The 24,726-nt window shown below is 46.0% G+C and overlaps 1 protein-coding gene across 5 annotated transcripts in view; it reads left to right on the plus strand.

The window, feature by feature from the left end:
• CLCN3 (Cl-/H+ antiporter 3) overlaps positions 1–24,726 on the plus strand; it is a 141,100-nt gene that overhangs the window by 53,276 nt on the left and 63,098 nt on the right. Inside the window, exon 1 of one of the 5 annotated variants that reach the window (XM_088448460.1) lies at positions 22,820–23,053. The exons of 3 other annotated variants lie outside the window; for them this stretch is intronic. In XM_088448460.1, the coding sequence (XP_088304586.1) occupies positions 22,975–23,053 (79 nt within the window). In that variant the 5' untranslated portion in view covers positions 22,820–22,974. Of the gene's footprint in view, positions 1–22,819; positions 23,054–24,726 lie in introns of those variants that run through there. One more of the 5 variants, XM_088448457.1, reaches the window with a different exon arrangement.

Below are 24,726 nucleotides of genomic sequence, written 5' to 3' on the forward strand. Positions count from 1 at the left end.
CAGGCTTTGTGTATAAGGTGTATATGAAAAGCAAATGAATTTCATGTATGTGCAGTTTGAGCCACAAAATTATTGAAAATATTGTATAAAATTATATGCAGGCTGTGTGTATAAGGTATATATAAAACCTAAATGCATTCTGTGTTTAGATTTGGGTCCCATTCCCAAGATATCTCATTATGGTATGCAAATATTCCAAAATACGGAATTTACCGATATCCAAAATACCGCTTTTGAAGATAAGTTCTATATATTTATGATATCCTGTATATTGTGTATTGAATGTCAGATTAAGATCTGATCTCTTGAATTTGATTATCTAAATGTTCTAGTGCCGCACACATCCACTAGGCGACTGTGAAACGACTGCACGATTATGATATTGTAATTGCGCAGTCGTTTCACAGTCTGTGCTGTGCCTACACTAAACGATCAGTCGTTCAGTGTAGGCACATCAATCATCCCCGAACATGGCCAATCTGTCGTTTTCGGAGGATTGACCAGCATGTTCGGGCGATGATGGATGTCAAAAACTACTAGCGGGCGCACGCATCGCTGGTCGTTTTTTACATTAAACTGTACAATTTGCAAACTATAACGATATTGTTTAAATCGCTCATTTTAATCGGGTAGTGGATACCTGCCTTAGGAGAGTAGTCCTAGCTATAACTGAAACATCTTGTATAGATTTGTTAATCCAAGCTTTGTTTGTAGCCCTCCTTTAAGGCTTTGTTTGTAGCCCTCCTTTAAGAATTTTACCTTCATAGACATGGCTTCTTTTTAAAATTCTCTTCTAAAGAACAATTACGCTTTAGTCTTATTACCTGGCCTTTAGGTATATTATTAAACCATTGTTGATGATTATTTTGGACTTCAATATAAGTAATCTAATCAGTGGGTTTTTTATGAGGTTTCTATAACTCTTTTTTTTATAATTTGCCTGAGGTGTCGAGCAGAAATGTACAAAAAGTCTTGCCCTGGGGTGCCCAACAGTGCATTTTTAGGGGGGTTAGGGTCCCTCCAGTTGGTGTACACTGTGCAGATTTTTGTCCCAGGGAGCCTCTTCTGGGGCTTTCACTCAATGGATTTCGATGAAAACGCAGAGGTAGATATTTGGTCTGCGATGCCTAATGGCGTGGTTGGGGGTTACAGTCGGACCTCACGGTGGAGTGCGCCGGGAAGAACTTTGACCCAGGGAGCATGTGCTTGGCCTTCCACTGGATGGATTTGGACAACATCACATAATAAAACTTAATAACAGACTTCCGGTGGGTGGGGCATCTGGAATGGCCTCCTTTTAACTGACTCCAGGGCAGTGGCTCCTAAAATCCTCTCTAAACCCCCATTGCATACCCTAATCGAGGGTTTTTGAATGCCGCATCACCTGGTTTATGCAACGGGGTTTCAGTTGATACCTATATTGCCACTACCCACTCACATTCTGCCGGATTTCTGCTAAGGGTAGCTGTGGCCTACACGCTAGCCGAGTGTTTGTCGCGAAACTTGCCGTGGAAGACATGGCCGCTTAAGCTGCTTTGCTTGTGACAGCTTGTTATTCCAACAGCACTTGAGGAAACCATTTCGTCTGTGGCTCGCCTCATCTACGGTTAGTCCACCCCGTGGCCACCCCTGCAACCTTGCCTATGTGAGCCCCGCTGCAACGTGGATAATCGTCCCGGTAGTGCGGACGGCATTGAGTCGTGCAACTTTCTGCTGCTGTCGGTTGGAGAGCCATGGGCGCCGCCGGACTTTTGTGCACCTGCCACTGTTACAGGAGCCCATCCTGTGGCAATCTCTGTAAAGCCAGCTCTCTTACCTGCCTGAGCCCCGCTGCGACGGAGAACATCTTCCCGCTGGTGGTGTCTGCTTGTGCAGCTTTCTGATACTGCAATTCGGAGAGCCCCGGGCCAGACTCTTGTGCATCTGCCGCTATTATCGACCTCCAAAGAGCCTACCCCATGGCCATTCCTATAAAGCCGGCTCCCTGAGCCCCGCTGGATGTCTGCATATCTACCGCTGGGGTTCCGATCCTCTCTGTCTGGTCCTCTGAAGACCGGCTCCTTGTCTGCAACTCTAGGGTGGCTGCCTTTTGATTTTACCACAGCATCTCATTGTATGCCTTCCCTGAGGCTGCTCATCCCGCTGAGTGTCAGAGTCATCTACCTGGAGATTGACTGTCGGTGGATCTGGTTGCGTCTGCTCTATTGGAGGAACTCTGGCGCCATCTGAAGAGGTGACCGATCTGGCGCTCCTGGCTGTCTTTTGTACCTGTTCCGCAGCTCTCGCTGGGTGGTGTCCTCCTGGATTAGTTGTGCTTCAGTGGTGACCGTTCGACACCTCTCCTGGTATTAATATTGTCTGTCGTCCCCTCTCTATACTAAGAAATCTATATATTGTTGCCTCACAATCTGGAATTAAAATGGATTGTTTGAAGGTGTGCATCATTTCATTCACAGAACATGCCTACAACTGTGGAGTTGTGGGTTTTTGTTTTTTTTAATATATTGTGAATCAAACAACATTTAGGACAACATAACAGAAAACTTCAGCGTGCATAACTATTCCCCCCCCTAAAGTCATTTCTTTGTCAAGCCACCTTTTGCGGCAATTACAGCTGCAAGTCGCTTTGGATAAGTCTCTATGAGCTTGCCACATCTTGCCCCTGGGATTGTTGCCCATTCCTCAAGGCAAAACTGCTCCAGCTCCTTCATGTTGGATGGTTTCCGCTTGTGAACAGCAATCTTCAAGTCTGACCACAGATTCTCAATTGGATTGAGATCTGGGCTTTGACTAGGCCATTCCAACACATTTAAAGGTTTCCCCTTAAACCACTCGAGTGTTGCTTTAGCAGTATGCTTCGGGTCATTGTCCTGCTGGAAGATGAACCTCCGTCCCAGTCTCAAATCACAGGCAGACTGAAACAGGTTTTGCTCAAGAATAACCCTGTATTCAGCACCATCCATCTTTCCCTCGACTTGAATCAGTTTCCCCGTCCCACAGCATGATGCTGCCACCAACATGTTTCACTGTAGGGATGGTGTTCTTGGGGTGATGGGATGTGTAGGGTTTGTGCTAGACATAGCGTTTTCCTTGGCCGAAAAGTTAAATTTTAGTCTCATCTGACCAGAGCACCTTTCTCCATACATTTGGGGAGTAGCCCAAAACCTTTTGGCAAACTCAAATCGTGTCTTCTTATTTTTATCACTTTGTAATGGCTTATTGTGGTCACATGCAGAGATACACCAGTCTCTGCTGTGGAACTCTGCAGCTCCTTCAGGGTTACCTTTGGTCTCTGTGCCGCCTCTCTGATTAATGCCCTCCTTGCCTGGTCTGTGAGTTTTGATGGGCGGCCCTCTCTTGGCAGGTTTGTTGTGGTACCATGTTCTTTCCATTTGATGATGATGGATTTGATGGTGCTTCGGGTCATTATCAAAGATTTGGATATTTTTAAATAGCCCAACCCAGAATTGTACTTCTCAACAACTTTGTCCCTGACTTGTTTGGAGAACCTCTTGGTCTTCATGGTGTGATGCCTCTTGCTTAGTGGTGTTGCAGCCTCTGGAGCCTTTCAGAAAAGATGTGTTTATACTGACAGATCATGTGATACTTAGATTTCACACAGGTGGACTTCATTTCACTAATTATATGACTTCTGAAGGTAATTGGTTGCACCTGAACTTTTGAGGGGCGTCATAGCAAAGGGGGTGATTACATATGCACATGGCAATTTTCAGAATTTTATTTATAAAGATTTTTTCTACTTCAGGGTTCATAGGGTATCCACAGGATACCTTGGGGTATAGGTGATGACGTCAGGCATCGGGCACCATAGAGTTAAGCTTTCAGCCTCCCAGGATGCACTAGGGTCCCCCTCCTATACCCCGCCCCCGAGCCAAGGCCTCTCAGTTTCATTTGGTGCCCGGCCGGAGTCTGATGCACCTGTTTAGAGGGGGGCTAGAATTGGCCCCTGAAGTTTTCTACAATGCAGCTGTGGCTGCTCATCTGGATGTACAGCATGGACAGTGTGTACTGACGTCCATGCTGTCTTCCCTACACCCCCGCCGGTACCAGAACGCCGGTACTGATCCGGGGATGCTGGTAGGCATCTGGGGTCACAGCTAGCGGTGACCCCAGATGTTTGGGACCATGGCCGGATTCAAGGGGGCAGCAGGTAAGCAGCGGGGTCCCGCGGTGGGTCCCTGCTGAGCACATGGTCCAGAGTCCCCAGGCAGGGGGCTCCCTGGGGACTGGCTGCAGCGTGGAGCCAGGTTTCGAACCTGCGCTTCCACTACCCCCCCTGGGACAGCAGACCGCAGCTGAGCAGTAGCGCTGCGGTGTCCCAGGGGTTAATTGCATGCCAGGGGAGCGCGCCTTCCCTGTAACACAGCCGACGCCTCCCCCGCTGCATACAGCCCTCTCCGCACTGCTGACTGGCCCTGTGGCAGCGCTCCTCCCCCAGGCCGGCCTCCTCTCTGCTCCTCGGTGGCCATCTTTTGCTAAAGCATGGTGAGCGCTGCTGGACGCTGAAGATCGGTGGCATCGCGGTCTGGGTCCCCCGGCATAACTCTCCTCCGTTGGTTCAGGTCTGTGTATGCAGCGCTGTGTCCTACCAGGCTCTGTGTCTGCATAGTTGAGGATCAGTGCTCATAGTGCAGGAATTGATTTCTTTGCATCGTATGTGACTTCTGCTAGCGTCTGCTGCCTGTACTTTCACTTTCTACTGTCAGCCTTTTCACTGTCCCTGCTCTTCTTCTGCTAAAGCCCTTGCGGTGCGGTGCTTGCAGGGTGGTTCTCCCACTATACTAACAAGTATCAGTGAGAGGGGTCACATACTTACCATCATGTCTGAGAGTGACTTTCCTCTCCAGCTTTTGTGTACTACGTGTAAGGTATCAATAGCGGAGGGGGAGGGTAACGCGGAGGGGCTATGTCGGCAGTGTTATTTACTGGCGCTGCCAATTACTGTCATGGCTTCGGTACAGGAGCCGCCCTGGGCTTGTTTCACCAAAGCGCTTACAACCCTCGTGGGTCAGTTAGTTCCGCAGCATCCTTTCCCACAGATGGGATTGTCCCAGCAGTCAGTGGTGTCGTCACCCATGCAGGGTTTCCCAAGACAATTGATGGTACCCCACAGTCTCCCTATTTCCCCTCCTCAGGTCTCTCAGGAGCCTGCGTCGGTTAATTCGCTGACAAGCTCCGTACAGCATTTGTCGGACGTGTTACAAGGGGAGTCTGTGTTGCGGCCTCACAAGCGGCCGGTGGTGTCTCTGTCTGCTCCTTATGAGGATGACGACGGGACGTCCAATGATGGGGAGATTCTGGATCTTTCTGACCAAGAACCTCCCCGTGCTAAAGAGTCGGACACTAAGTCTAAGGTTTATATTCCTGGCCTTATTCGTGCAGTCCGCACTGCTTTAGTTATTGAGGATGATGAGCCTCCAAATATGCCTATTTCTAGGATGTTAAGGGTGACGCCACAGTGTTTCCCCTTTCGGGTCAATTAGTGGACCATTTAGAGGAGGCGTGGAAACATCCAGGCAAACGGTTTCAGCCTCAAAGACGTTTAGCAGTGGCTTATCCGTTTGCAGACAATTATTTTGCTAAGTGGGAGTCCCCGCCACTGGTGGATTAACATGTGACACGACTGGTCTGAAGTGCCACGTTGCCCATGCCCTCCATGTCGTCCTTAAAGGATGCCACGGACCATAAGGTAGAAATCTGCCTAAAGTCCGTTTATTCCCTCGCGGGGGGGGCAGCCAGGCCGGCTATGGCCATTTGTTGGGTAGCCAGAGCTATGGAGCGCTGGGCAGATAGTTTAGAGGCGTATCTCGATTCCGACTGTTCGGCTGAACAGACCGAGTTGATAGGCAATCTCAGGGATTCGGCCACTTACAGTAATGAAGCGGCTTTAGATATCAGTACCCTGACCTCACGGATTTCTTCGGCTGCAGTGGCGGCTCGTCGCACCTTATGGTTGCGATCTTGGAAGGCGGACGCTGATTCCAAAAAGGGCCTGGAAGCCTTGCCTTTTAATGGAGAAGTCCTATTTGGTCCGGATCTGGACAAAATTGTAGCCACGCTGGCGGCAGCCAAATCGGCATGTCTCCCGTCTGCTGCAGTTCCTTCCAGTTCAGGTACGTCGTCCTTTCGGCCGTACAGGGCCCATGGTGGGCCTGAAGCACAGTCCTTTCCCCGACAGGCTGGCCCCAAGAAGTCGGCCAAGCCCCGGAAGCAGGCCTTGGAGTACCAGACGTCCGGCCCCTAAGTCCGATGACAAACCTGCGGCCTAATGGTCCGGGCCTCCCTTTGGGGGATCCCAAAGTGGGAGGCCGCCTGCTACGGTTCGCCCAGTGTTGGTCGGTCACCACGACAGACAGTTGGGTTCACGAGGTGGTTTCTCACGGGTATGCCCTCTCCTTCCGGCACAGGCCCCCGTCCCGATTCTTCACCACGGGTCTTCCATCAGACCGGAACAAAGCCACGGAACTGCGGAAGGTTTTGCACACTATGCTCGAGGCTGGAGTTATAGTGCCTGTTCCTTTAACCCAGAGGGGCCTGGGTTTCTATCCTAATCTGTTTTTGGTGCAGAAACCCAATGGGTCGTACCGTCCGATCCTCAACCTCAAAGCATTCAACAAGTCCTTGCAGGTGCCGAAGTTTCGGATGGGGACCCTACGGTCCATCATTCTGGCGCTGGAACCTGGGGATTACATGGTGTCGTTGGACAATCCGGACACTTATCTGCATGTCCCTGTTCTTTCGCGCCATCAACAGTTCCTCAGGTTTGCAATCCGCAACGATCACTTCCAGTTCCGGGCGTTACCTCTTGGCTTGGCGACAGCACCACGTGTGTTCACCAAGGTGATGGTGGTCATGGCGGCTTCCCTGCGGCTGCAGGGAGTCCGCATGTTGCCGTACTTGGACGACCTACTGTTGGTAGCAGGATCTCCGGAGCTCCTTCTACACCATTTGGATCTGCCGATTGCAGTACTGCAACGGCACGGCTGGTTGATAAACTGGCAAAAGTCCACCCTGATCCCGTCTCAGAGGATTCTGCACCTCTGAGCCTTGTTGGACTCCAGTCAGCAGAGGATCTTTGTGATGGGGGAAAAGATCTCTGCCTTACAGTTGAGGGTGCGCAGTTGTCTGCAGAGTCGCCGGGTGTCTCTTCACTCTGCAATGAGGTTACTGGGCTCCATGGTGTCCGTATAAGACATGGTGGAATATGCCCAGTTTCTCTACAGACCTCTGCAGCAATTGATCCTGTCCAAATGGAATGGACTGCCTCAGAGTCTCAAATCCCAGACGATGGTGCTCACTCCGGAGGTTCGCCTGTCCCTTGCCTGGTGGTTGCAGACGACCAATCTCAACAAGGGTCGTCCGTTTTGGGTGGCGAACTGGGTCCTATTGACAACGGACGCCAGTCTTCGGGGCTGGGGAGCGGTCACTGGTCCACACTTGTTCCAGGGCAGATGGACTCAGGCGGAAATGGAGCTTCCGATAAACGTCTTGGAACCGCGCCGTTTTCAATGCTCTCCAGCAGGCCCATATGGTTCTCTGGGGTAATCCGTGCAGGTCCAGTCGGACAACGCCACCGCCGTGGCCTATATAAATCGGCAAGGAGGAACCCGAAGTCGGGCGGCACTCGTAGAGGTGTCCCGCATCCTGATCTGGGCAGAGCGCATTCTCCCGGCCATATCAGCTGTATTCATCCCGGGAGTCCTCAACTGGGAGGCCGACTTTCTCAGTCGCCAGGACGTTCATCCGGGGGAATGGTCTCTGCACCAGGACGTCTTTCAACTTCTGGTGGACAGGTGGGGTCTTCCAGAGATTGACCTCATGGCGTCACGGCACAACAAAAAGTTGCTGGTGTACGGGTCTCGCACAAGAGACGAAAAGGCGTCTCTGGTGGATGCGCTGTCCGTCCAGTGGACGTTCCGGTTTGCTTATCTCCTTCCTCCGTTTTCCCTTCTTCCACGGGTAATCCGGAAATTCAAACAGGAAGGAGGGACACTCCTGTTGATAGCTCCCGCGTGGCCCAGACGGCACTGGTTCTCAGTCCTTCAGGGTCTGTCCGTGGACATTCTTCTGCGGTTGCCGCTACGACCGGACCTACTGTCGCAGGGTCCTTGTCTTCACCCGGACCTGACTCTGCTGTCTTTGACGGCGTGGCTGTTGAGATGGCCATGTTGAGGTCCAGGGAGTTTTCCAGCTCTGTAGTACGCACTATGCTGAGAGCTCGAAAACCGTCTTCTGCAAGAGTATACCATCGTGTGTGACATACGTTCTTCCAGTGGTGTCGACCGAGGGGTTATGCACCTCGGGAGTTCCGTCTGTCTAGGGTGCTAGCCTTCCTACAGGCGGGTCTAGTCCATGGGCTTCGACTTGCTTCTTTGAAGGTGCAGGTTTCTGCCCTGTCTGTCTGGTTCCATCGTAGGATTGCTACAATCCCTGATGTGCGCACCTTTATGCAAGGTGTTCTTCGAATCCAGCCGTCATTTGTTCCACCGGTGGCGCCTTGGGATTTGGCGGTGGTCCTGAGGGCTCTCCAGGGACCGCTGTTTGAACCACTGGGCTCAGTGGATCTTAAATGGCTGACAGCCAAAACAGTTTTCCTTCTGGCCATCGCTTCGGCCAGACGTGTTTCTGATTTAGGGGCTCTCTTGTAGACCCCCTTTCTTGATTTTTCATGGGAACAGGGCGGTGCTGCGCACTCGTCCTGATTTTCTTCCCAAAGTTGTTTCCCGGTTTCATATCAACGAGGAAATCGTTGTGCCGGCTTTTAACTCACCTGACCTTTCAGTGGGTGAGGCCACTTTGGACGTTGTGTGGGCCTTAAGGATTTATGTTGACCGCACTTCTTCGTTTAGGAAGTCTGACGCCTTGTTTGTCCTCTATGGGTTCCGTAAGAAGGGTTGGCCTGCTTCAAAGCAAACTTTGGCAGGCTGAATCCGTATGGCAATTTCAGAAGCTTATCTTCATGAAGGCCTGCCGGTTCCATCTTCTGTGAGGGCTCATTCCACTAGGTCTGTGGGTCCTTCGTGGGCAGCTCAACGTGGTGCCTCTGCAGTCCAGATCTGCAAGGCTGCCACGTGGTTCCTCTGTCCATACCTTTGTGAGGTATTACGCGTTTGACACCTTTGCCTCTCAGGATGCTTCCTTCGGGCAGCGGATTCTCCTTTCAGCACAGGAGCGTCCCCACCCTTGAAGGATACTGCTTTGGGACATCCCCAAGGTATCCCGTGGATACCCTATGGACCCTGAAGTAGAAAATATGAGATATGGTAAGAACTTACCTTTGTTATCTCTATTTATAGTCCATAGGGTTCCACAGGACTCCTGCCCTGTCGCACCTGTGCTGCAGATGGGCTTTGCTCTGGTCACCGTTTTTTCCGTCTCCCTTTGGTGAGAATGTGATTCTTGTGTGTGTCCAGATCTTTTTTCTCTCTCTTCCTTCTCCTTCTCCGGCCTATGGCTTGGTACGTAACTGAGATGCCTTGGCTCGGGGGCGGGGTATAGGAGGGGGACCCTAGTGCATCCTGGGAGGCTGAAAACTTAACTCTATGGTGCCCGATGCCTGACGTCATCACCTATACCCCAAGGTATCCTGTGGAACCCTATGGACTTCGTAGAAATAGAGATAACAAAGGTAAGTTCTTACCATATCTCAGATTTTTTTTTTTTATATATATATATTTTTCTCGTTTCACTTCACCAAATTAGACTATGTTGTGCAGATCCATCACCTAAAATCCAGTTTATAAAAATAAATTACAGGTTGGGTGAATACTTTTGCAAGGCACTGTACTTTTCCTCTCCTCCCTTTACTTGGCTCCTTACCTCCCTAGTGTATTACCCCTGCCCTCCCAAAACCTCTCTCTCCATTCCCTGTATCCAATTTATCGCATCTCTCACTCTTACTCAAATCCCTGGTGCCAGTAATACCCAGCTCCCCTGAGACGGCTGTTCTTACCACCTGAGGCTGAATGTTTTCTTGACCAGCTCGTCCACTTGCCTACTCATCTTTAATATATGGACCTTCTTAAGATCTTATTTTCTTTGCTTATTATATTATGAGACTCTGCATTTCTTCCGAGAAATATATATGTCAAGTAGGTATCTCCATAGTGTCATAAGTAGGTTCACTGTGCTACTATACTAATATTTTGCTATTTTCAATAAATGTACTAGTACTAGTGTATTTTTTGCAGTAGCTGTAATTTTCTTTGTTCAACACCCCCACCTAATGGTGCATTAGAGCTATTGTCTCAGAATTACACTTATCCATTATCGACTACTGTTTTCGATAAGATCTCATTTGATATTATACATTGACTGTACCACAACGGCACATTTGTTTATTCGATTTGTCTCTATAACTACACTTGATTACTGCTACCTCCAACTGCACTTGACCGATATTTAGCCTGTCTTGCATGTTGATGGTACTGTAATAGGATCAAGCAACATATCTAGTTTGTTATACTCCTTTGAAATATAATTTATAAGGTGGTGCAATCACTCTATTTGAAAACATTTTCCACTCTTTTTATTGTGGGGTGTTTTTTCCCGTTCTTCTCTTTAGAAAAGTATTTGTGATTACGCGTATTTCTTTAGGGACATCGCTTCAATTTTATTACTGTAACCTGTGTATATTTTAACTAGCACAGCTTCTAGTGATAGCGTATTATTGGTGACCACTATATATTTTTAATTTTTTTGTGTGTAAGTTACTCTGTCCCGGCCAACGTGGTATGGACATCCACACCCTCAGATGTATCATCATATGCCACTATGGGCAAATCAAATAAAGGATAGGGTAAAAATGCCCCCCTTCTCCCCCCCCCCCCCCCCTCGAGCCACAGGATGCCTTAGAGCTTCCAGGTTCCTCTGCCCCAGGCGTCATCTCCATTTCCTCCCTACCCATGGTAGAAATGTCAGAGGCCATTTCTAAAGTGCTAATGCCCCAGTTTGATAAGAGACTAGAAAATACTAAAATGAAGATCGAGGCTGCCCTGACTAGAATTGACACTCCTGCTGCCCACTTGACCACACTAGAGACAAGGATCAGCGATACCGGAGTATAGAGTTCAGACCATCCAAGACGATACAGCTTCTTACTCCTCTACTATTAAATCCCTGAAAGAAAAGATTGATGATCTACAACAGGGATGGGGAATCTCCTGCCTGAGGGCCGTATAAGGCCCCCAGAATCATTTGGTCTGGCCCTCAGAGCTTTTTTCTGCTATCCTCATCTGGCTAACAGGGTGCCTAGAATGGCCCCCTGCAGCCAGAATCTATGCAGCAGTGCTGCCTGTAGAGTCCTTAGAATGCTTCAGACTGTCACCCCTGCCCTTACAGCAACTCAGAGCATCCTTGGGATGCTCTGTTACTTCACGCGAAGGGGGCGTGGCCTGCACCCGGTCGGCGAATAATGTTTATTTATATATACATAAAAACAAAACAAGAAGGCGCTAATAGTGTAGTATGTTAGACGCTGAATATTTAAAAAAAATAAATAATGTGCGTACATTCAGTTCTGTATATTTATGCTTATCTCAATTCCAATCAATGAAATGGTGAGTCAGGATAAGATATCCAGAAACTTGCCCATCATCAAAAACAAGAGCCAAGAAAAGGTCATAGGGTAGTATATGGTTGAAGATAGTACTAAAAGTACTGAAACGTTCTATTGATCCTTTGGTCTCTGTTTGATTTATTGAGAGGGGAGTGCTGCACCTTCATGCTTATATGTACCCTGCACCCTGTTTTTCAAATGTAAGACAAACTTTTTTTCTTTTTCCAGGTGCTTATTAACTGTGATAGCCCTGGGTGTGGTCCTGTCTCTTTAAGGCAGGACCCAGTTTCATGTTTAAAATGTATGCAAGCTTGAGCCCAAGATGGCAGATCAAGTTCATTTATCTGAGAATCCGTGTAGGGACTGGCTAGATGGGAATGACCGTGAAGCGGTGGCCAGCTTAACAAATTATTGCAATATTTTGGAACCAACATTCCCTATGTTCAAAGGAGTTGCAGTTTGAAAAGCATGTGAGTGCCGAGTTTGTATGATATTTTTTTTATATATATTATATATATATATTTATTTATTAATCAAAATGGCCCTCAGCAGAAAAAAGGTTCCCCACCCCTGATCTAGAAAATCAACACCATTGAAATAACCTTAGATTCATAGGCATTCCTAAATCTTACAAGGGCCCACAACTCCTTGATTATCTTGCTAAGGATCTACCTCTAGCCTTAGACATTGCAGATACATTGGGTACCCCACAAATAGAGAGCTCATCGTTTAGGTTCAGAAAGACAGGGTGATAATCATACACCCTGTCCCGTCATAGCAAAATTTCTAGACTATTGAGCTAAGGAGCAAATTTTAACTAAGTCCAACCCCTTGGTAGTCCAATCCCACAAAATTCTGATCTTTCAGGATTTTTCCACGCTAGTTGCTCAAAAGCGTAAAGCTTTTTCTGAAGTATGCAACTATCTGTATTCACATAATCGTCGATTTGCACTCCTTTATCCAGCAAAACTCAGAGTGTTTGAGGATGGCCGCCCATGGTTTTTTGAGAACCCCGACCAGGCCAAACGCCACTTTTTCCCCACTCGATCACCTCCTAGGTCACCTTCACGTCCTTGATCTGTGTTTGATCTAATATGTTAGGTTTTTGGAATATGCATTAATATTATACTTGCATTGAGGGTTTTGGGCCCCATACTTTGGCCCCTATGGCCTCACTGTGGGCCCTCTCTTTATTAACAAAAGTGCTTCATTGAGGTTTTCACCTTTACCGCATTGGTTGGAAGGTAGGCTCTAATTGGTTTATTATGGTTAAAATTTTATGTTTTCTTAGTATATCTAAGCAAAGTTAACAGGTTACTTACTTAAATATATCAGATGCCCATGATTATCTCCAGGGGGTCTCTTTATTAATTGTTAATATTATCTTACTGGTTACATATTTGGACACATGCCATCCATCTCGGACGACACTTGTCTTCATTTCTTGTTGGTAGGAAAATTGAAATTCAAAAGTATTAGGAAGCGAAACACTGTATATTATTTTCTTTTTTTTGTTTTAATGTATATTTTGAGTTCTGTTTTGTTGAGTGTCCGGTGCTCACCCATGGGAGTTCTTTGTCTCTCTTACCTTTTTCGAATGGGTTGTGTGTCCTAAAAAGTGCCTTTTGTCAATTTCTCAAATGCCACACACTGATAATTTAACTATACCAATAATGGATAGGGCTCACTCCTGTAGCGAAATTCAGCTGCGCCTTGCCTCGTGGAATGTTGGGGGATTGAACTCTCCCATTAAGCGCAAGAGGGTACTTACCCATCTTAGGAAATAAAGACTTGACATAATGTTTTTACAGGAGACACATTGGCGTAGAGGGAATACTGCTACATTACGTTCCCCCTGGGTGGATTCATGTTTTACAGCTCCATTTCGTACTAGGTCCAGGGGTGTTGCCATTTTGTTCCGTAAGGGTTTGCCATCCACTATTTTAGATCAGCTGGTAGATAGACATGGTAGATTCCTTACTATTGATGTGGAAATTCTGCTTTAACGCTGTTGAATGCCTATGCGCCAAACGCGGACTCCCTGACTTTCTTCAATAATCTTACTAGACCAGTGATCCCCAACCTCGGTCCTCAAGGCACACTAACAGTCCTGGTTTTGGTGTTATCCATGCTAAAACACAGATGGTTTAATCAAAATAACTGAGGTACTAATTGTTGCCTGTGCTCAAGTATGGCTATCCTTAAAACGGGACTGTTAGTGTGCCTTGAGGACCGTGGTTGGGAACCCCTGTACGAGACTGTTGCCGCAAAGAGAGTCTCCTCCCATGATGAGAGGATAGTTAATACAGTTCTCGATCCTCAAATTGACCAGGCCCCTCCACCCCTTAGATCATCTCCTTCAGTATGGAGAATGCTCCCCACTCTACTGACTTCACTACACTTGTCTGATCCCTGGCGCCTTCTGAATCCTACCGAACGGTCATATACACATCTCTCAGCAGCGCACAGTTCTTTATCACGTATCGACTCTCTCCTATTGTCTGATGTTTTGATGTCTTACCTTCATGATACACGCTTACGTAGTGTTCACTCTAGCTACGGCGGCAGGCAGGGCTCCGGAGCTAGAGGGTGTGGCCATTGAAAAGGGGTGTATCTATAAGACGCGTCACCCTTTTTGTCACTCTTGGGGGCGTACCACAAGCGCTGCTGACAGTGAGAATAGATGCCGGGCGCATGCTGGCGGTGACCGGGTCACCGCACATTTCTCCACCCGCGGGACACTGCGACACGCGGGTGAAGACGGCACCTGCAGGCTGTGAGGGCAGGGTGCTTTTTGCTCTCCAGAAGCAACCCGCTAAAACAGCCTAGCGGAAAACGCTACGCTTATGACATCATGATCTCCGATTATGCTCCCATCAAGTGAGCCTTACATTTCCATCGAATCCTTGTCGAGATAACATATGGCGATTTTTTTTTTTTTTTCCTGCGTATTTGGCCTCTTCTGCTGGTTTTCATTCATTCCTTAAGTCAAACTGGTCCGATTTTTGTAGATCACTGGGACAATCTCGATCACTGGGACAATCCTGGGCTTATGTGGGAAACCTCAAAAGCAGTGTTACGGGGCCACATTATCGGTTATATGGCTAAGCGGTAGCACGAAGCAGCGACCACTTGTACTTCATTATGTGCATCTGTTACCCAAACCTTCAACACATATACTTCGGATTCCAACCTCTGATAATCTGCGTCATTATAAGAAGGCTTGTCAGCTGTTAAGAGGACTTTCTTCTTTCGCAAGCGAAACAAAGTCTGGAATTCTCAGAACATAAATATTATCGCTGGGGCAACAAGGGCGGACGTTTTTTGGCTACCATAGCCAAGTCACGAAAACCTAGGAATCTCATCTCTGCAGTTCTTAATCCTTCTACACTCGTTCACCTGCTACCGATTCGCAGAACATCTTGTCCCTATTTAATACCTATTATTCAACATTATATTCACCACAGCCAGTCGACTTAGAACAACAGAGACTTTTTTTTAGATGAGGCTCGCCTACCAGAACTTACCCTGGACCAGCGTGATACCTTAGACTCGGAAATCACTGAACAAGAACTTTGTGATGTTATTAAGGCTCTACCCGCCCAAAAAAACCCTTGGTCCCGATGGCTACTCAGGAGAGTACTACAAAATTCTCAAAGATGATCTCTCCCCACTTCTTCTTCTAGACTTCTTTTGTCATATTTATAGTGACTCTCCCCCTCTCCGGTCTCTCAACATCTCCCATACGGTCCTCCTACCTAAGCCGGAGAAGGATCCCCTTCTTCTCGGTTCATACCGTCCCATTACATTGCTGAATGTATATTTTAAATTACTTGTGAAAATCATGGCCACTCGCTTACAGCAAATCTCACCCACTCTTTTGACTGAACACCGGTTAGGATTCGTGACAGGAAGGCATTTAGTTAAAGGCATCCGTACCATTTTGGCCACCATAATTGCCTCTAACCATGCTCCGAACATGCTCCTGAGCCTTGATACACACAAGGCATTTGATATGGGTCTCTGGCCTCACTTGTTTGAGGTTTTGAGTTGCAGAGAATTTGCTCCAAACTTTTACTCTACTCCACTTTTTTTTTTTATCATACATCATTGTTGATGGATTGCGTTGCACTCCTGTGGAGCTGGGACAGGGCACTCGGCAAGGATGTTTCCTCTCTTCTCTCCTTTTTAATCTTGCCATTGATCCTCTCCTTCGTATTCTGCAACAATGGTCTAGTTTTCAGGGAGTTTGTGTGGGCACTCGTAGTATTAAACTCACAGTGTACGCAGATGATATTCTGTTATACATTAAAGACCCTCAGCAATACACTACCCCTGATCATGCAAAAGTTTGGGCAGTTTGGCAGCATTATCTAGTCTTCAAATCAACGCAGATCAAGAGCAATGTTTCTTCACCCCACCATTGTCATTCCCCCCTGGGCTTCGTCCTTTTCCTTCTCCTGGGCCTCCTCACACTTAGAATACTTGGGTATTATTTTGCCCAAAAATCCTACTCAATTGTATAACCTGAATGTATCTTGGATGACTCGACTTATCACTGAAGATCTCCGGAGTTGGAGACATTTGACGCTCTCATACCTTGATAGGGCTGCTCTTATTAAGATGATGACCTTTCCCTGTTTGGGTAATGCCTGCAGCATATAAAGAACTCTCCTTACTATAAAGGATACTCCTGTTAATTAACAAAATGTTCCGATCATTCTTATGGCAGGACCTGCATTAGTCTTAGAGAATTATACCAACCTAAATCTAATGGAGGGATCAACTTTCCTAATATTTTGGTTTATAACCATGCCTCCATGATGAGATTTTTGATTGGTTACAAGATCAAGAGATCTATGATAATACGTCCCTTCGATAACAGTTTCTACCTACTATGGCTTTAAAATATTTCCTTCATATATATGATTAAGAGGTTCCATCAGAGGTCTTGACAATCCTTTATTAATGATAAAAATAGGTTCGGATGATTGGCGCTACTGTCCTTATGTGGTCTTATAAATGAACCGAAAGAAGGTGCAGCCTGGAACAATCGGAACTTTCAACAGAGATCCGGATTAAGAGAGGTTTTATTTTTTTGTATAGAAGTATTCCGGCGCTCTCAAAGATCAGTGTTATTTTGTGGAGAAAAAAAAAGAGAATGGAAAAAAATATTGTGTAAATCTGTGATAAAAACCAAAAAAGAAGGTATATAGACAATATTAGACATATACTCACCCTTTATAGGTGAGATCAGTACAATGGACACAAATCAACACCGTGGTCCTACGGTGCTTGCAATAGCAACGATGAATCGACTTGGATGGGTCTCGAATCCTGACAGTAGTCGTTATGTGAAGAAAATAAAACATGCCTCCATAGTGCAAATCGGTTGTCATCAAGTCAGAATAATAGTAAATAATATCCTGCTCACCTTATTCCAATTGCATAAGCGCCTTAGACATTCATTTTAAATCTTGATGTCCGTCGGTAATGAAAAAATATATCTCTTAAAAATAATTTTATTTAACTACCATTAAAATAATTTCATATATGGCCATACAAAAAAAAAGAAAATCAATAAAAATATAAAATATAATATAATTATAAGATAACCATAAATAGTGCCAAACCATAATGTAAAAAAATTTAAAAATGTGAATGCCTTCTTCATTTTCTTCACATAACGACTACTGTCAGGATTTGAGACCCACCCAGATCGATTCATCGTTGCTATTGCAACAACCGTAGTACCACGGTGTTGATTTGTGTCCATTGTACTGATCTCACCTATAAAGGGTGAGTATATGTCTATATACTTTCTTTTTTGGTTTTTATCACAGATTTACACTATATTTTTTTTCCATTATCTTTTTTTTTTCCCCAAAATAACACTGATCTTTGGGAGCGCCGGAATACTTCTATACAGAAAACTATCTTAATCCTTTATTAATTATAACCAGGCACCTCTGGCACATTCTGCATCACAAATCGTGCCTTAATGCTCACAAATCTATTTACCTTCAGTTACTGCGTAACTTAGATTTTCAAGAGCGAGGGGCAGCCTATCCTTTTTACGGTATGGGGGGCAGGGGGGATTCCATAATCCTAACTGTACTCTGTGTCTGACTGGGGCATGTAGGGCCTGCAGGGAGAATCCATTAAGTGTCCACTGAAGGCAGACAGCTCAAAGCTGAAGGGGTGTGTACAGTGGGGGTGTGTGGCTAGGTACCAGGGGAGCATAAGTAAAATAAGAAAACTGCACATGTCCAGAGCCAAATAAAAAAAAAAAAAATAGCAATAATACTGAAACTGGAATTCTGGATATAGTTTTAAAACCTGGTAAGTAATAATATTTACGTCCAGCCTCCCTGAAGGCATAGGGATTAGAAGTTGTAGTTCTAGTCACCCTGGGCTAGTTTGGATACAGCTGTCAACATTGTAAAGTCTGAAATGCATGTACAGAATGTACAGTGAGGGAACAAAAACAATTTTTAGTCTCGTTACATTAAAGTGCCAACTCTTGTTGCATTTTTTTTTTTTTTTTTTTTTTTAGTGGTTCTGGTGTTTCTACAATTTTCAATGGAGCATGCAGGCTCAACTGTCTCAAACTCAATGGCTAAGTATTGCTGCCTGTACTACACTACCTCACCCATCACAGAGCATTTTAGTCACTGACATACTATACAGAGAGGATCACTGTGACCTGCCATATACTGCAAGAGCGTCAGTATCCGTCATTTAATGAAGACAATTTTAGGGTGACCACCATATAATGCAGAGAACATCACAGTGTTGACCATATAATGCAGACAACGTAACCACCATATAATGCAGAGAATATTGCAGTGACCCCCATATAATACAGAGAACATTGCAGTGGCTGTCATAAGATGCAGAGTATTTTACAATGATCACCATATCATGCAGAGAGAATCGCAGTGACCCCTGAATAATGCAGACAACATTGCAGTGACCCCCATATAATACAGAGAACATTACAGTGACTGCCATATAATGCAAAGCACTTTACAATGATTGCCATATAATGCTGTAAGAATCTGTGACCCCCCCCCCTAAATAATGCAGAAAACATTGCAGTGACCCCCATATAATACAGAGAACATTGCAGTGGCTGCCATATAATGCAGAAAACTTCAATGACCACCATTTAATAAAAAGTATATCACAACTATATCCATATAATACAGAGAACATTGCAGTGACCGCCATATAATGCAAAGAGCATTGCAGTAACCACCATATAATACAGAGAATAACGCAGTGCCCGCCATTTAATGCAGAGTGTTGCAATGCCCACCATAAAATGCAAAGTGTGTCGCGGTGCGAGCCATATAGTACAGAGAGTGCCGGAGTGCCCATCATATAATACAGAGACCATCAGTGATCCACATATAGCACAGATACTATGAACACATCCTTCACACACACGTTAATACATCCCCCCCATCACCACAGACCGTATTAAAACACTCCCTGCCCCCAGTAAAAAAACAAACAAAAAAAACAAGCACCATCTCTCAAGATAAAATTAAAACATTTTTCACACCTCCTCTACTGGCACTTAACTGTTCAAAAGGAGGATCTGTCTCCCACTGATCCTGTGTCTGCGAACTTGCAGCAGCCTGGCTCCCCACCCCTGCTGACTGCACGTGACATGATGTCACCACAGATTCCTGAAAATGGATCAGCAGTGCTGATGCTCGAGTCTGCTTGTGCACCCCCCCCCCCTTTGGCCGCCTGCAGTTACCACCGGGTCAGTCGAAAACCTCTGGTTAGGCCCCGTCCTCCAGCAATAGAAGTCATGGCTGTGAAACAGCGGGGCCCACCAGGAATCTCACAGATTCCCCGGCGGCCCAGTCCGAGCCCGACTGTACTCCCTTCAAACACCAGATGACCCTAGATCAGTAATTGGCACATTTTTCTAACATCTAGGAGCCAGAATGAAAGTGTAGGAGCCAGACCACCGTCCCAATATAATTTAAAAATTATACATTTTTATAATCTATTTCCCCAAACAAATAAGGACATGTAATTACTGGACTAATTAAGCTAATTGGAAACTTCCAATTAGTGTAATTATTCATTAGGGGAGTGTCCAAGGGGTTCTGAATCAAGTGCCAACATTTTTAACTCCCAACATTAAAATATAAAGGATGCCAGTGTTGGTCTTCTCACCCACTCCCTCTTCCTCTCCCCCCATGCCAGCCACCTCACCCACTACCCTTATTTATGCCAGCCTCCTCTTTCACTCTATTCCAGCAGCCTCCTCCTTTCCCCTCATTCCAGCCTCCTTACTCACTCCCATTATGCCAGCCTCAGCCTCCTCACCCACTCTATATTCCAGCAGTATGCAGCCTCCTCTCCCTTCATGCCAGCTTCCACTCCCCTATACCAGCCTCATCCTCATTACCCAGTCCTCATTCCTGCAGCCTCCTTCTCTCCCGATACCAGCCTCTACATCCACTCCCTTTATGCCAGCATCCATCTCATCACCCACTTCTCTATTCCAGCAATATGCAGCCTCCTCTCCCTTCGTGCCAGCCTCCATACCCACTCCCCTATGCCATTCTCAGCTTCCTCACCCATTTTCCTTATTCCTGCAACATCCTCCACACCCCTCATGTCAGCCTCCTCACACATTAACCCTCCTCTTATGCCAGTCTCGACATACTCATTCACTCCACTGTTCCAGCAGCATCCCCGCTCTCCCCTCATGCGAGCATCCTCTTTTCCCCTAATCTGTTAGTCAGCCTCCTCACCCACTCCCCAGCTCATGGCAGCCTTTACCACCTCACCCACTCCCCACAGCAGCCAGGCTCCTCTCCCCAGACTCCGGTCTCCAAGTCCTCTCCTCCCTCTGCTGGCTTCTCTCCCCACACTCCTTGCTTGGCTCCTCACCTCAATCTGGTCTTCGGTCATTTCTCTCAGCCCGGTCAGGCGCGGTATCCTCCTGGTGATGTGGCTTTCTGGTATCTTTACCCGTGGGGGCTGCATGGTTGGGCGTTCGGACTGTGATGCTCCTCCTGGTGACCGCGTCTACCTCCCTTCCTCCTGTCTGTCCCGGTGGCTACATGCCAGTTGCTGCTGCTGGGCTCCTCTACACTGCACAATGTCATGTGCGTGCAGTGCCAATCAAAGATCACCTGCTATAGGCGGAGCTGGGCTAATCAATCATAGCCACATAGACTGACAGCCGGCAGCCTCCTCCTGTCGGCAGCGGCGATATAAAATAAAAATATATATTCTCTGCTAGGGCTAACGAGGATCTGCTTCTTCCCATACTGGATTATCTGGTCGCCAAGTAGCAAAATCTGGTCGCCATGGTGACCTGGCCCCCGTGATTTGTTGAGCCTTGCCCTAGATAAGGGGTGCTTCATGATGGCTGCCAACTGTTCCTTATTGCTAGAAACGATCCTGGGATTCAAAAAAATGTTATCCTGGAAATGATCCTGTTTTTTTTTCCGTATAGTTTACCAATTGTGCAGTGCCCCTCTAATTCTGCATATTGAATATCTTTCTCAGTATCTGTCATTACTCTCCTGACTATAAGGTAAAGTATTTTTTCATGACATGATAGTTTGTTCCTTCTGATCCACCTGTTTGAGATTAAATAATTCCACTCCATTCCTTTTCACTGTAGCACCACCTGGGATTTTTCACAAACTGCCCAGCTATCAGTCTGTGTTTGACATCCAGGAATTCACGACATCAGGCTGCAGTTCTCACTGCTCATTTGATCCTGCTCACTGTCCATCTGGCTCCGCAGTAAATCCCTTGCAAGAACACGTCTGTGCATTAGTCTGCCCCTGCCCGGGGTATTATTCCCTATTGTTATTAGGCCCATTAATAACAATAGAGCATTGTTTAAGTGACACAGTCTAGCTGAGTATTGGTGCTAACCATATGTATCCCTTTATGGCCGCAGACTACATGCTAAATGGCCAATCGCATGCGGGGTTGTTTGTTTAATGAAGGACTGAACGAGTGATCGTTCCGTCGTTCGTTAAATCTTCTAGTGTGTACCAGCTATCTTGCATGGTCCAGGGCATTGGTAAGTCGCCCTGACCATTGGCAAGATTGCCGGCTCGTCTACTGTGTACCCAGCCTAAACCCACTTGAGGTTTAGCTGCAATGTAGTACATTGTTACAATGCACTACATTCTTTAGTTACACTTTAGGAGCAGCACACCATTTTGAGTTATTTATTTATTTTTAAAACTATGTTGACTAGTGCGTCTAAGCTGCTTTATGCGAATGTATGCATAGTCTTCATTTTAGCACCCTGCACCTGTCACAACCCTTGCAGTTCCTCTTTCCTGCCTGGGGTGTGTCTCTCTGCTCTGGTGTTTCTAGTACACTCATCTTATGACAGAAACTTCTCAGATACAAGCTAGATACAGCTGAGCAGAGAGCGACACCAGGGGCATATTTATAATAGGTGCAGGTTGTGTGGTGCACACGGGGAGGGAGGGGCCACATCGCACACCCTGCACCCATACTTTTTTTTTCCCATACTTAACTCTCTGATGTCCCACGGAGTAGCGATACAGGAAATGCCTGGAAAATGGCTGCAGCGGCCATTTTCCCGGCGTTTTGCGAATGCGCAGTAGGAAATCACCGGGAAAATTACTGCCGCACCATTTTCCTGGGTAACTGAGCATGTGCTGTATACTTCGGGCACACTCTAGTGCCTGGAGTCTACTGCTGCTGTCAGTTCGCTGATGGCAGCTGGGGAGAGAGGAGGGGGCCACAGAAAGGGACTGAACATGGGCCCCCTCCTCTCTTAAAACGCACCTGAGCGACACCCCAGGCAGGAAAGAGGAACTACACAGGTTGTGATAGGTGCAGGGTACTACGCAGTTTTACTCCCATCCGCAGATTTGTGCGGCTCTGCACATGGGTACATTTATACAGCACCATAGATACATTCTATTTCTGAGTAGTTGTTGTGTTTATATTGCATTGAATTGTACTCGCATGGTTGCACAATAATGTATATTTCTTTGTCACCGAACAAGTGACAAGTTGAGAATCCTGTTGTGTAGGTTCTTTTCTAACTGCATGTCTAATGTATGTGTGGGAGAGGCTTTCTGTCTGTACAGATTATTTATGCAATCGCTTTTAACGCTGTGCTGTCCATGCAGATTAGTGGGCTGTGTTGTTCCCCTCAGTCACAGGTAGTCTGTAGGCAAGAGCAGCCAGGCTGCAGTCATTTGCCTTGATGACATCACCAAGTGTGGCTGAAGCCAGTCCCTGCAAGAAGGCAGCACTCGGTGCTAGCACTGATGGGACATGGCAGCTTTCCAGTCTGCATAAGCCATAGTCGTGTGATTTTACCTTCTTAGCTGTTTGTATTTGCTGTGGGTTCCTTCATGGATATATCTTCAGATCCCTACCTTCCTTACGATGGTGGTGGAGACAACATTCCTCTACGGGAACTACATAAAAGAGGTATGTGTTTGTGTTTTAATGAAATGATCTTTCTTTATGTGAAATCTTGCTAGTGACGAGCTGCTTTTTTTGTGCTCACTTATTAGATTTACCTAAATGATTTACAAATGATTACACAAGTTTTGGCTTTATGTTGTGAGTGTATATAAGGAGCAGGCTGTGTCTGTGATAACCTCAGCTGTGGGAATCCATTTTCCTGTGAATCAGCAAAGCAGTGCCCCTTCCCCCTGCCCTTCCCTGCCTGCCTGCATGTTGTGCAGTGTGCTCACTGTAATACAGCTTGTATGGAGGAGCCGCTGACAGCTTCTCCTTCCTGCAGATTTTACTCTATCTCCTTGCTTGTTTCTTATTCATTCCTAAAATAAACTGATCTTAGGGAAGGAGAATATGTAATGTCAGAAATGAGTGTTCATGTCTTGTGTTTTTCCTTCTAATGAAGTGCTATTTGTGTTTTGGGGAGAACAGACCAAGGGGCATATTTACTAAGCAGTAGATTTAAAAAAAAACTCTTGATCCTTGCAGGTTTTGCAATAATACTTAATGCAGAACAAGCCTGATTTAATATTGTACTATTATTGCCCTGTTAAATATGGCAGGCAAAATCTATAAAAATAGAGGGTTTTGTAAATCCAGTGCTTAGTAATATATGCCCCTCTTTTGTTTTCTCGTGGATATATATTTTTTATACTAGTCTAGTAATGAGACTGGCAGCCTAGTTATATCGCACCGCACTGTAATAACGTGTAAACTTCAACTTGCCAAATGATTGTATGACATGCATTTCCTCATGCTCTTCATGGAGGATTATACACACTTTAGGGCCATCTGGAATGATTTGTGATTTCTCCATATCCACCCTTATGACAAGGCCTCATACTCCGTGCCATTGATACAGTATGTATAATTCAAATGTGTTTGACATGCAGTCATTACTATAGCTTTTACTCTTTCCGGAGGTCATTAAAAGTCGGGTAGGCTTTCCCCAATGTGTTTGCTTGTGGTACATGGAGTAGGCATCATTCTGAAAATATATCTCACAAACGCAAGTAGCAAGATGAGCGTGTAAGGTTCAATGGAAATATGTCCAGTACTTGTCATTTTAACACTAGTACAACGACTGTTTACATGCATTGTACTGTTGTAATAAAGGTTAGTACATTGTGCAAAATTAGTGCCAAAAGTGGGAGGCTTAATAATCAGCAGTGATGGTGGGTGCTGTACAATCACACGCCCTGTGCAGCTGGTTAATGACTGTGGGAGATGGACTCCACACCTGGTGACACCCATAACTAGTGAATCCCAACTGTATTTAGTCCTTTTGTGTGTGTATATGTGTGTGTATGTATATGTGTGTATGTATGTGTGTGTATATATATATATATATATATATATATATATATATATATGTCTAATTCGTCATTAGGGGGGGTGTCCAAGGCGTTCTGAACCATGTTCCCACATTTTAAACCCAAAATAGGGGTTTTGCATAAGTTTGATGGTGGAAACTTCTTGCTGGTTGTTAGCCTATGGAGAATTAGATCGTGCGAAAACTCCAGCAATTGGATTGCGCGATACGCTTTTTGTGCGAAAAGTTCCCACATGTTAAAACTTGTTGCAAAATCGCGTCTTTTCGCATCTCATTGTATATGGCCCTATGTCAACAAGGGACCTAA

The sequence above is a fragment of the Taudactylus pleione genome, unplaced genomic scaffold, assembly GCF_031769625.1.
Source record: "Taudactylus pleione unplaced genomic scaffold, aTauple2 ptg000021l, whole genome shotgun sequence".
NCBI lineage: Eukaryota > Metazoa > Chordata > Amphibia > Anura > Myobatrachidae > Taudactylus > Taudactylus pleione.